At 42.2% G+C, this 13,243-nt stretch overlaps 1 protein-coding gene across 2 annotated transcripts in view; it reads left to right on the forward strand.

Annotated features, from left to right (window-relative positions):
• LOC149317746 (protein EFR3 homolog A) overlaps positions 1–13,243 on the forward strand; it is a 66,128-nt gene that overhangs the window by 20,048 nt on the left and 32,837 nt on the right. For both annotated transcript variants that reach the window (XM_089518140.1, XM_089518139.1), the window contains exons 3-8: positions 3,699–3,775; positions 4,757–4,884; positions 5,227–5,377; positions 9,351–9,472; positions 10,941–11,090; positions 12,367–12,504. In XM_089518140.1, coding sequence (XP_089374266.1) covers positions 3,699–3,775; positions 4,757–4,884; positions 5,227–5,377; positions 9,351–9,472; positions 10,941–11,090; positions 12,367–12,504 — 766 coding nt within the window. The remainder of the gene's footprint in view (positions 1–3,698; positions 3,776–4,756; positions 4,885–5,226; positions 5,378–9,350; positions 9,473–10,940; positions 11,091–12,366; positions 12,505–13,243) is intronic.

Below are 13,243 nucleotides of genomic sequence, written 5' to 3' on the forward strand. Positions count from 1 at the left end.
CTTTCTCTCTCCTCCTCTCACATTTTCCATTGTCACTGGCCTATTTTGGTCACTGCAGATTGAATTGAAAACCCAAAATTAGTTTGCACACAGTTAACTCTGGAGGGGGGAGATGATGGAAGGAAGGGACTCTTGTCCTTCTCCATAGGCTCAGGCAAAAGCAAGCTGCTGCAGCTTCTCCTAGTTTTTGTGGCCTTCCTCATTTATAACCTTTCATGTCTTGACCACACTCTGATGTTGCTCAGCCACACCTGTCCCAGTTTTTATCTGTGAAATGTTGCAGGATACTGTATGCCATAGTGTATTTCAAACCCTTGAAATAAATAAATAGTGGAGCTTATCTCTCAGCATTTTAAACCGGCTCCAGCCTCCTGAGATGGAGGCGGGGATGATCACACACTGAATCACCACCAAATCGCCTCCCGCAATCAGTCCAGGTCCCAGCCGCTCTCCACCAGCATGTTTTAGAAGTTAGAAAGCTTTCCAACTTCTACAAAGTGCTTGTGTGTGGTCTAGGGACTTATACCTGTCCTTTTCATGTTATTTCTGCCTTTGTAAAAAATAAATGAATACTGGGAACACACCTACTTCATCAACGGAGGTGCACCTGTATGCACAGAGGATGTTCATTATTAGAGCTAAAATGTTGAAATCCAGAGCTGGAGAAATCCTTGGTACCATTAGCCATCCAGGAAGAATTTTGTCCTTATTTAAAAAATAAGCAATTTGGGAGACAGGTGTCAACTTGTAGGCAAGGTTTTTCATCTTCATAACCTTGTCCTTTCTAAGCATCCATGCCTGTTTTTCTTTCAATCTGTATCAATTCTCCAGTTGTGCATTCATTACCAAATGGGCAGACCAGGTTACGTACCTGCCACATGGGGCCGTCCGGATGCTTTTCTTTCCAGCGACTTGGCATTGTTAAGGGAATTGGATACACGGGGCTCACATGCGTTGGGCACCTTGTCACACGCAGGGCTCATCGCATAAGCGCTCTGTTGCCTGTCCTGGAATTAGGCTTTGCAAAGCTTGCACTGGAGGGTGGTAGGAAGGTGGACAGGTGCAGCTGCAGAAAGGTAGAATTGCAGGAGCTGGGAAAGAGCAAGATGAAGACATACGTAGCCGTTCCAGTAGCCGACCAAGAAAAATCCTACGACTACAATCCTGCTTGGGAGCCTGGACCATGTGTGTGTTTTGGTAGGTGGACTCTTCAGCCATCCGACCTGCTTATTCCTTCCTGTTCTCTTATGCTGATGAGAAAGAGTGAAGCTTTCTCCAGAGCATCTGGAAAATAACTGTGTGCCGTGCACAGAACTCCTCTCTTCACCTTCAGTTGGTGCAGTTCAGGTTTTTCTTTTTCTTTAACCTGGCCTATTGGGTTATTCTTTATTTGAAAGAGTTAAATATTATAATGCCCCTTGTAAAACAGTTTTAACATAAATCTCCTTTTCAGAACATTCACATAGAAAAATTGTGCGCTTAATTTTACAGCTGATGTAATTTCAAGCATCATCTTGTTTGTTTCCTTTTACATGTTTCCCCAGACACATACTCTCCAGGTATATCCGCGTTGTTATTGTGTGGACCGGTTGCTGGCATGTTACTATCTCTATATAGCTCCTTAGCCTTAATGCCTATTTGTTTGGTAGAATAGATATTTTCTTAGTTTGGTAAGCTATCTGAAGACATCTGCTAGTGTGTTTTGTATTGAAATCTTGGAAATTTCACCATTTGGAAGCTAGTTTTGCTTACCCCATAGCCTGAAGTTAGCAATATGTAGAGGAGTTAGGGAAAGATATTGCATATAAAGAAGGACAAATGTATGCCTTAAGGTTAAACTTTCTAGAATTCTTTAGTGGGCTGTTTCATACTCTATGAAAGCAGCTTGCAGTAGCTTTGAATCTGTTAATATTTATTAAGAAGACTTATAGATGGTCTGCTTAATTCACTTTAATTGTATAATCATTATGTGCTCCACAAATTCAGAGACTTCCATTTTAGTATGTTATAATTTGGCTAAATAAATTTTGAAGAATCCAGGGATGAAATTTTCCAGCCTTTGATTCATCTTCCAGATCTTCTCTGTTCTAGTATTCTGGTTCTAGCATTATCAATATTTAATGAAAATTAAGGACATTTCATATCAGTGTAAAGGAATGTTTACATTTATTTTTTAAAAATCAAGAAATTGATAAAGAATACATTTTCACTGTACTCATTAAGTCTGGCCAGTCAAATTAGAGGTATCCATGGTCTGGAACAGAATTAGGCTCAACAGTTCACATATATTTCCAGGCACTGAGTGTGTGTTTTTATGGAAAGACCCCTTTAGTTTGTTGGTGCTACCTTTTCCTCCAGGTAAATAAGATCTTTGAATTTCTGCCATCGTTCTCAGGGGCTTCATTGTAAATATAGACCAGGATTCAACGAGGCAGCTTTGCTGATGGAACTGCTTTGGCCAATGGAACAAAAGGAGATCATTCTCTCTCCGCTTCCATTCCAGTCCTCTTATTTCCTCAATATCTTCCCCAGAAGAAAAATTACTGTTAGTTTAATGCTAGTTTTATTTCATAGAATCACTCGTGAAATCATACCCTTCAACATTGCATAGATGAAAACTGGGACACATGTAGTCAAGTAACATCAGAGTGTGGTCAAGCGGCAAGAGTTACGAATGAGGAGGAACACACAAGCTAGGAGAGACTGCAGCGGTTTGTTTTGGACTAGACCTTCTGGGAAGGGCAAGATTCCACTCCTCCTCTCCTCTCCCTCCTGCTGAGTTAATTGAGTGCAACTACTTTTGTGCTTTGAACTCAGATTGTAGTGGCATTGTAGTAAGCTGAGGACAAAGGGGGAGGATGACAGAGAAACTGGGACCTTTTATAAGCAGTTGGGCAAGTGGGACGACGAAGGATTAATTAGGACTCTTCCTTTCTGCCAAATCAGAACAGTTGCAGGATATGGTGGAATTGGTGCTGGATTCTGAAATCTATTTACAACTTTGTGCATGCTAAATGCATGGACCTGCAGATGTTCTTGCAGTGGTTTCTGTTCTGTATCAAATAGTCTCTGTGTGTGTGTTGATTATGTTTGAAGTTAAAAGTAATCAAAGCATGTTCTTAGGTATGTGTGGACATAATTTTTCATCATGTTACTCATTAGGAAGTGCATCCCTAAGCATTATAAGGTGATTTTAAATGAGTTTTTGAAGCTGCACAGTATCTCCATAATGCTTTTGTTGTCATCAGTAATCTCAAGTCAGAAGTATTTTGTGAGAGGATCTGGTCTCCAAGTCTTCACTTTTGCACCTCGATTTGTGCATCTGCTCCCTTCTTTGTTTTCCCCATCAAAATTATGCTTACTGATGATATATCTGAGACACATTTCCACAAATCTGCAGAAGTTTAATATATTCAGCAGTGGTGACATTTCAAATTGATACTCCTTTTGAAGCAAAGTTTCCATCTGTGAAGCTGAAGGCTTTCATGGCCGGCATCCATAGTTTTTTGTGGGGTTTTTGGGCTAAGTGGCCATGTTCTAGAGATGTGGCTGGCATCTCTGAAGATGCCAGCCACAGATGCTGGCAAAACGTCAGGAAGAAACTCTGCTAGAACATGGCCACTTAGCCCGAAAAACACACAAAAAACTAAAGTCTCCATCTCTCAACAGCTTGGTTCTCATAGCAGTTGTTTTTTCAGGAGTTTGCTGCTGCTGTGCTGCCTTGCGTCCCCGTTACAAGCGCCTGGTGGATAACATATTCCCCGAAGACCCCAAAGTAAGTGAGGGTTCACCACATTTTAAGTGCATTTTCACAAGGATGGCTGGCTGGCTAATTGTTCATTGTAGCCCCCTGTCCCCCCCATGGATACCAAAATCTGTGGATGCACAAGTCCCATTAAATATAATGGCATAGTAAAATGATGTCCCTAATATAAAACGGCAAAATCAAGGTTTGCTTTTTGGACTTTATCTTTTTTGGAATATTTTCAAGCCATGGATGCTTGAATCCATGGATAAAGAATCTCTGGTTATGGTGGGCTGACTGTATGTGCAGTACAATTTGAAATTCACATTCCAGATAACTAAAATCAATAATCCATGCAGCACTAAATTAATACTGATTTTCTGATTTCCAAAGACTTTTCTGTATGATCCCCACAAGCCTTTTGAATGTCAGAAAAGAGTCAATTAAATGAGCCTCCCTTGTGAGGAAATTCCAGAGCTGAGAACCCTGTGGAGAAGGTCCTTTATTTTACTTCTATGGTTCCAGCAATGGACATACAGAGAATATGGCAGCCAGTTGCAGGGAATTCAGCAGCCTTTCTGTGGGGTTATCCTTCTGTTGAAGGATATTATTTTCTCAAAAAGCAATTAACTGGAAAACTGTAGCCACCTTGTCATCTTCTGCTGCTGTTGTCATTATCATAGAATCATAGGATCATATTGTCATTTTTATTTATGCTCCACTTTTGCCCTTAAACGGGGACTGAAGGTGGCACTTCATTTGAAGTTCTTAACATGGTCATGTGCCTGTGACATTAGTAAAGACTGCATATGATTGAAGTTCATTAAATCATTCCATTCCATGATCATTAAACTGTATTATTTATCATTATTCTTAAATCATTATAGTTTCATTATTAGTACATCTATTTTATTTTATTTTAATTTTAAATAAATTTAAAGTTACAGTTTCACTCATATTTCATATCTCATATCATTACATTTATTTATTCTGAGACTTCCATCCTTTCAGGATGGCCTTGTCAAAGCTGACATGGAGAAGCTGACTTTCTATGCTGTCTCTGCCCCAGAGAAGCTTGACCGAATTGGTGCCTATTTAGCAGAGCGGCTGAGCCGGGATGTTGTCAGACACCGCTATGGGTAAGGTCCAAATGCTTCTCTAACCCACTTCAAATGTTTTGTGCCTATTTTTACCATGTCACTGTTTGTGTTTCCATTGTTGACCTGTGGTGGAAAGCTACTTGCCTCTTTTCCTGGAAGTGAATAAGAATCTCCTGCAGCAAGCGGACAGGGTTGTGTTTGTAAATGAGAAGTGTGTGGGTTCTCTTTCCTCTCAGTCTGTCAGTGCACCACACATTAGCACAGATACGTGGGTGCAGGCCACCTAGAAATAATGTCTTAAGGACTTTGTACTGCCTGTAGATTGATGCACAGAGCTACTCTTGTAAAGGACTTACCTATTTGGTTTCAATTGGCTCTCAGATATGTCTTCATCGCCATGGAAGCCCTGGATCAGCTCCTAATGGCTTGCCATTCTCAAAGCATCAAGCCGTTTGTAGAAAGCTTCCTCCACATGGTGGCCAAGCTGCTGGAGTCTGGAGAGCCCAAGCTTCAAGTTTTGGGAACCAACTCGGTGAGTGAAATTGCCTTGCATTTTTTGTGCTCTGACAGCATCTTGGGGAAGAATGCAGCTTGTGACGGGCAGAGAGGAACAACATTATTTACAAGCACCTGTGTGCAGAAGCCTGCTAATAGCTGCATTGGTGCTTGTCCCTGTATGCCTGCAGTGAAATATGCATAGGGAAACAGGAGTTGGCAATTCACAGTCGCTCCTTGGCAGTGTAGTCCAGCTGCAGTTTAGGACAAGCTGGGATACAGAAGAGGGGGGCCAAGATGCTCATAGGAATGAAAACCAAAAGCCTTGTGAGGAATAGCTTAAGGAATTTGGTATGTTTACCTTGGGAGAGAAGACTGAGAGGTATGATAGCCATCACTAAATATCTGAAGGGATATCATGTAGCACAGTGCTACTTAAAGTGGTGATCTGTGGGCCAGTGCCAGTCCCCAAGCTGAAGGTACACAGCAAGTTTTCAGGAAAGCAAAAACCTGTTGTAGACAATTGGCATAAATATGGTACCACTCCCAGGCACATGGAAGGGGGGACCCTGCTGTTTTTTTCCTAGTGCCACAGAAACTAGGACATAAATCAGTGGATTCAAATTAGAAGGAAGAGATTCAACCTAAACATTAGACAGAACATCCTGACAATAAGAGCTATTTGACAGTGCAATGGATTGCCTCAGATGGTAGTGGGCTCTTAATTGAGGTCTCTAAACAGAGGTCAAATGGCCATCTCTCAGAGATACTTTAGGCGTGGATTCCTGCACTGGCAGGAGGTTGTGCTTCAGGTTGCTTCCAAGTCTATGGTTCTATATAATAGCCTTGAATTTGGAGATGTGACGAACCGCTGCTTAATGAAGGCATGGCCTTCAGCTTGTTTAAACTTTCTAATGTGTTAGCATCTTTTCGGTGATCTGTTAGTAATAATACAAAAAAGTGCAGGTGACTGAATTAAAAGAAAAATGAGCAAGATGCTGCCCTCATCATGATTCAGGAAAGTGAAAAGTTGCCCAAAGCTTTGCCCCATTCACTGATTAGTAGGTAGTGGGAGGTTTATCTTGTTTTTCTTAGGCACGTTACAGACCGCCTGAAAACAGCGGTCTGCCGGCGCTGCCGGTTGCTGCGTCCGGGAACCGCAGCGGTCAAACCGTGTGGTTACCGGACGCAACAAAAAGAAGCCACAAAAAGCGGCTTCTTTTTGCGCCCTGGAAGTGGTGCCGCAAGTGGCCAATGGCGCACTCGTGACGTCACTTCCGTTGCGGGACGTGTAGAACAGGCGCCACCATTTTGTACGTCCCCAGGACATACTAGGGTTGGGGCATGCTTAAAGGAACCCTTTCTTAACCCTAGTACATCCTGGGGACGTACTTTACGCCCGTGTGGAACGGGCCATAGAAATGAAGCTGTTGGTGGGTGAACCAGCTTCTAAATATAGAATGAGTTTAGAAGATATATAGGTTTCCTGCCCATAAAGAAAATCTCATTCAGGTGTATTAAGAAATACTCATTCACAAGAGCAACCTAGGTTGGGGAGATGAAGCTGCTCCCTTCTCCAACCATGGAATGAAATTGAAAATTGGTTACTCACAGTGATCACATATAAAATGCTTTCAGAAGACATAGTTTCTCCTAGCTAGCTTAGCATCTAGACAGCTATCCTGAGCTATGGATAAACCACTGGAAGACTATCTTTGCTTTTCTGTTCCTTTGCTTCTGGGCTGTATTACAGACATCTCTGTCCATTAGATGCAAAGCCAAGAACTTACTTTACATTTCTTCAGTAGGTATGAGCAAGACTTTAAATTGAAGCTTGGTGTGCCTTATCTGCTGAGTGGAAGGTATTCTGTTACCTCATCATTATTGCTGCATTAGTGATGAGTATACCATGGGCTTCTGCATCCTGGTTGTCATGCTATACCACCTGTGATACAGTTTCATAGTAACAGAATCTAGCCACTGTGACTCCAAAAGTCTGCATTTTGCAGGAATGTGCTCTATAAATAGCTAAAATGTCACTGAGACTCAAGCTTAGTGTGAGAATGAATGCTCCCCAGAACCAGGTGGATGGGGTGAATTGAAGAACAGAGTTAGAGAGCCCAGGTGGGTTCAAAACTAATGTTCCCTCTGTGGTGCTCAGCTCAGATCTTCCTTGTGTTGCTTCAAAACAAAACAAAAACCCAACAGCATGAAAACACTTATGTCCAGCATTTTAACTTGAAAGAGAGCCAGCATGATGTAGTGATTTGAGCGTTGGACTAGAACCAGACCACAAAAACAGGTGTATAATGCAATTAAATTATGTATGGCTGCTTATGTACACATGTAATACATAGCTGATTATACAATTGAAGAAGCTTATCTTCTGGCGAAACAGAAAAGAAAATTATCTAGGGATATTCTAACAAATGGTGCTGTCTGCTGACAATTTCTACAATTGTGGACTGTGGTTGATAATACTGTAATTCATTTTCAACAATTGGGAAGTATTCCTTTCTGTATACTACTCTGTTTAATTTATCTATGTAATATAGTTGTTGATACATACTGAACCAAATTTGCATTGTAAGTTTCATTATTACATGTGTATATAAACAGCCATACATAGTTTAATTGCATTATATGCTTATTTTTGTGGTTTGGTACTAATTCCTCTTTGGTTTGTGTTTACTTGGGTACTTCTGTTGGACTAGAACTCTAGGAGATCAGAGTTTGAATCTCTGTTCAGCCATGAAAACCCACTGGATGACTTTGGGCAAGCCACACTCTCTCAACCTCAGAGGAAGGCAATGACGACAAACCCCTGCTGAACAAATCTTGCCAAGAGAGCCCTGTGATTGATTCACCTTAAGGTTTCTATAAGTCAGAAACAACTTGAAGGGGATGCATGTGGCTGTTATGCTGGATGCATAGAAGGAAAGCTGGTCAAGGCCCCTTAATTTTTTGATAGTGGAGTACATTACTGATTAGAAAAGAATTCAGCAAAAGTAATCTCTGCTGCTGGGAACAAAGAGGACTGCGGATCAACTGATTTCATACTGCTACCATTCAGCAAAGGAGTCTGGATTGGCAGCAGAAAGTGAGGACAATACTGCAGACTAAGTATGTAGAGAGATCTTGTAGTACCTTTGAGATTAACTGAAAGAAACAAGTTGGCAGTATGAGCTTTCTTAGACTTAAGTCAGTTTACTCAGATGCATTCCTCACCAAATGCATCTGAGGAAATAGACTAAAGTCTACAAAAGCTCATGCTGCCAACTTGTTTCTACATATTGATTCTACATATCGATTCTACTACAGACTAACAGGGCTATACTATTCATGTCCTGAACAGAGGAGGGAAGGGGAAGAAGCGGGTCCCAGATGACAGCAGACCCACTGTTCCCAGAATTATTAGAAGAACTCAGAGAAAATTTAATAAAGGACTGTCAGAAAGACTGATCCTCAGCATAGGAATCTGCAAAAGTTATGATTCGTAACAAACTCCCTTTTTAAAAAGCATTTTGCACAATAACAGATTTCAACACTTAGAGGAAAATATCTCAACAATAAGATTGAGAATCTTGAGAACAAGGGGAGATGTTTTAATATTTGCCTTAGGGAGGACCCTGAATATGCTAAAAAGGGTGATTTACTAAATTTCATACTTACCTGGCTGAATGACCTGTGCCCAGAACTAGTGCTTGAGAATCAGACATTAAACTTTTCCATAGAGCCACACATGTAAACCGTTTTAAATTGCTCTAAATTCTGTTAACTGTTTAATTCTATTTTAACTTTTTAAATGTTTTAACTGATACATGTTTTGATCTGCATCGTTTAATTTTTGTAAGCCACCTTGAGTCTCGGTTCTGGGTGAAAGATGGCATGTGAATCAATAAATAATTGTAACTGTAATTGGGGAGTGCTGCATTTTAGGAGGCTGGAAGATACTAAGACTCAGCTCATTCATGTTCTCTGAAGCATTTTTCCTTTCTCCTCTCCTGCAGTTTGTCAAGTTTGCAAACATTGAAGAGGACACACCTTCCTACCACCGCCGCTATGACTTCTTTGTATCTCGCTTCAGTGCCATGTGCCATTCTTGCCATAATGACCCGGAAATACGGAATGAGTAAGTAAAAATGTACAGGATAACCTGGGTGTATGGATGGGTGGGAACACCTTTGGGGATTTGTTTATTTATTTATTTGTATCCCTTCTTTTTCCTTGGATCTTGTATGGAGCAAGGTGGGATATAAATGAAATTAATAATCACAGCAGTTGGACTCAGGGCAGCTTGTTGTTGTTGTTGTTGTTGTTGTTGTTGTTGCTGCTGCTGCTGCTGTATGCCTTCAAGTCATTTCCAACTTACGGCAACCTACAACCCTCAGGGAGTTTTCTTAGCAAGATTTGTTCAGATGGGTTTTTGCTTTTGCCTTCCCTTGAGGCTGAGAGAGTATGACTTGCCCAAGGTCACCCAGTGGGTTTCCATGGCTTGGTGGGGATTGAACCCTGGTCTTCCAGAGTCCCAGTCCAGCACTCAAACTACTACACCATGATAGCACTCCTCAGGGCAGTTTACAAAATATTTAAACCAGAATAGATTAAAAGCATACTAAACATACAAAAACATCTCTAAAATACGTTTTAAATTAATTTTAAATGCAATTAAACAATTTATAGAATTACGAACATTTAAAAATTCATTAATAGACAGGATATAAAAACAAACAGCACACTATTAAAAGCCTATTGCAGGCAATTCCGTAACACCTGTTGGAATAGGAAAGTTTTCACTTGCTAACAGATAACTTGCCATCCTAGGCTATTTAGGGAGAGAGCTTTAAAGTCTGGGAGCAGCCACTGAGAAGACACTGTCTTCCCTTCTACCCTCTAAATATGCCTGGGAAAGCAGTAGGACTGACAGAAGGGCCTTCCCCAAAGATACTAAGAGCATGGGAAAGATATGGTCCCTTCAGGTATCCTGGATCTGGGCTGCATAGGGCTTTTAAAATCATAACCAGCACTATGAAATTGCGCTCCGAAAAATCCCAGCAGCCAGTGGAGCTGTAGCAGCAAAGAAACAGTCGCCAGTCCTTGTAGCCAGTCCCAGTCAACAATCTGGCTGCAGCTTTTGGGGCCAACTGAAGTTTCTGAGCACTCTTCATATTGATTCCCTAAAAATCCCTGGTTATTGAAGCCATATTTGGTGACAGGGCCAGAAATCTCCCTAGAAAAATGCTTTGCCAAGCATGCTCAGTGAAGTTTCATCATATGCTTTTTCAGGGGATGCCAGGTCTTCGACTGCAATTTGTGGATCAAGTGACATTAAAGGGAAACTGAGCTCACTCCACAGGTCAAAACAGAACATAAAACTGAAAACAATTACCCCCACCCAGAAATATGCTGACTCTTGTTTTTGTTTGTTCATCATGCCCTTGTAATGTCATCAAAAGCTATCCTATATGTCTTTGTTCCTGAGTCTCAGCCATTGGATTTGCCAGGCCAGCTGCCGGCTGGCAAAGTAAACCTTCAGGCCTTCTGTTCCCACTCTTCTTCCTTCCTTCCTTTTATGAAAATGCCATTGCTTTTCCTGCCAGGATCCGAATTGCTGGAATCAGAGGCATCCAGGGGGTGGTTCGCAAAACTGTGAATGATGAGCTCCGAGCCACCATATGGGAGCCTCAGCACATGGACAAGATTGTTCCCTCATTGCTTTTTAACATGCAGAAAATAGAAGATGTTGACAGGTAGGTCTGTCTCCCAGATGTCTGGGTTCCTTTCCCACCTTGCCCTGCTTTTGGGAGCAAAATGAGTGACTGAGAAGAGACTAGGGGGCCATGTGACAGAGATGCAGTAACTATATCCTTTCTGTAAACCAGGGACAGGCAAAGTGCAGCCTGCTGGTCCCAGAAAGCCCCCAGGGCTGTTTTGTGGCCTCCAGGAGTTAATTTGTTGATTCAGAATGCCTCAAAACGACCTCTAGGGTCTATGGAGGGCATTTCCATTATGTGCGGAGTCCCCCTGGGCCTCTCCCCAGGGTTTTAAAAAAATCAAATGATCAAGAAAAATATATATATATTGCTCCCAAATGCCTTCTATGGGGATGTGGGGTGCTTTCCCATCACATTTCAGCCAATTTAGGCCCTTTTATTTTGAATCAGACATTACTTCCTGTTATTAAGCACCAATGCATGGTGAAAATAATGCCTAGGGGACATTTGGGGGCATTTGAAGCCAAAACATATTTTAAAATTTATTTTTACTTTTATTCTTAGTTTTGCAGGACTGGGTGGGTGGGTGGGGATGTGTCCCTCCAAGGTTTCCTGAGGGTGGGATAATGCAGCCCCTACCCTTCCGCTGTTGCCCACCCCTGCTTCAGATCATATACCATGGACAAATGAGGCCCTTGTTAGAACTATAAAAGTATAGTGTCCAGATCAAGAGAAGTAATAGTGCCACTGCATTCTGCTTTGGTCAGGCCCCACCTGGAATATTGTGTCCAGTTCTGGGCGCCACAATTCAGAAAGGATGTTGAGAAACTGGAGCCATGTGTCCAAAGGAGGGCAACTAAAATGGTGAAGGGTCTGGAAACCATGTCCTATGAGGAACGACTCAGGAAGCTGGGGATGTTTAGTCTGGAGAAGAGAAGGTTAAGAGGTGATATGATAGCCCTGTTTAAATATTTGAAGTCATATTGAGGAGGGAGAAAGCTTGTTTTCTGCTGCTCCAGAGAACAGGACCAGGAACAATGGATGCAAGCTCCAGGAAAAGAGATTCCACCTCAACATTAGGAGGAACTTCCTGACAGTAAGGGCTGTTTGACAGTATTCCTTGGAGATTTTGGTGGAGACTTCTTGGAGGTCTTTAAACAGAGGCTGGATGGCCATCTGTTGGGGATGCTTTGATTGAGAGTTCCTACATGGCACAAAGGGGTTGGACTGAATGGCCCTTGAAGTCTCTTCCAACTCTGTGATTCTATGATTCTAACTTGATGATCCCAACTGATTCTGTGTCATCTTGCAGTCGAATCGGGCCACCCTCTTCTCCAACTGGCGGCGATAAAGAGGAGAATCCAGCTGTGCTTGCTGAGAACTGCTTCAGAGAACTGCTGGGCCGTGCCACTTACGGGAACATGAATAATGCTGTCAGGCCAGTCTTTGCGTAAGTGGAAACCTTCAATATCTTCTGGATTTCACCAGGGGCAAAATTTCTTATTATCACCTAACCATCTGTCTCTGCAAGCTAGAAACCAGTCTGGAACATCTGTTTAATCAAAATAAGAGGAAATAGTGTGGTGTAGTGGATCAAGCATGGAGCTGGGTAGCAGAGTCCTGGGGGAAGAGAAATGAGGTTGCTGGAGATCTGACAGAGCAATTGAATTTCACTTCCCTGGCTGCCAGGTGCTGCCTGGTTGCTTCCCTCTGGGCCAGGAAAAAGGTAGCAGCAACATCACTGAGGCTTAGCAATGGTCAGGGATGAGGGTTGGATGTGGCATTTGCAAGTAGTGACTATCTCTTTGCACAGAACTCCCTAACAAGATTCTGGCTGTCTTTCCAAATTCAGTTCCCCTGCCCCTAGGCAGGGAATCAGCTCTGGTGCCGAAGTGCACGAAACCTGTAAACTGATGGGATTTGTTTGTTTTTCCATTAGTATGCAGCCCTGCTCATGTGCTTCTTTGTGGCTGCATCACTTTTTCCAAATCCCTGAAGGCTCCAGTTGCAGCTAACAAATCAGGCTGTTGATCACAGTTCTACTGTATCTTTACAGTGGCTTAGGGATGATGTTATGGCACAACCACAGACTGTTTTGCTTTTTGTCCTTTTCTTGTCCTTATAAAAAGGTGTGTGGCAACTGACCTTTCTTCAGGAGTGAGCAGAGCATGGTGAGCTGGGAAGGGTGG

This window comes from Sceloporus occidentalis, unplaced genomic scaffold (assembly GCF_023333645.1).
Source record: "Sceloporus occidentalis isolate IW3139 unplaced genomic scaffold, rSceOcc1.0.p SCAF_3, whole genome shotgun sequence".
Classification (NCBI taxonomy): domain Eukaryota; kingdom Metazoa; phylum Chordata; class Lepidosauria; order Squamata; family Phrynosomatidae; genus Sceloporus; species Sceloporus occidentalis.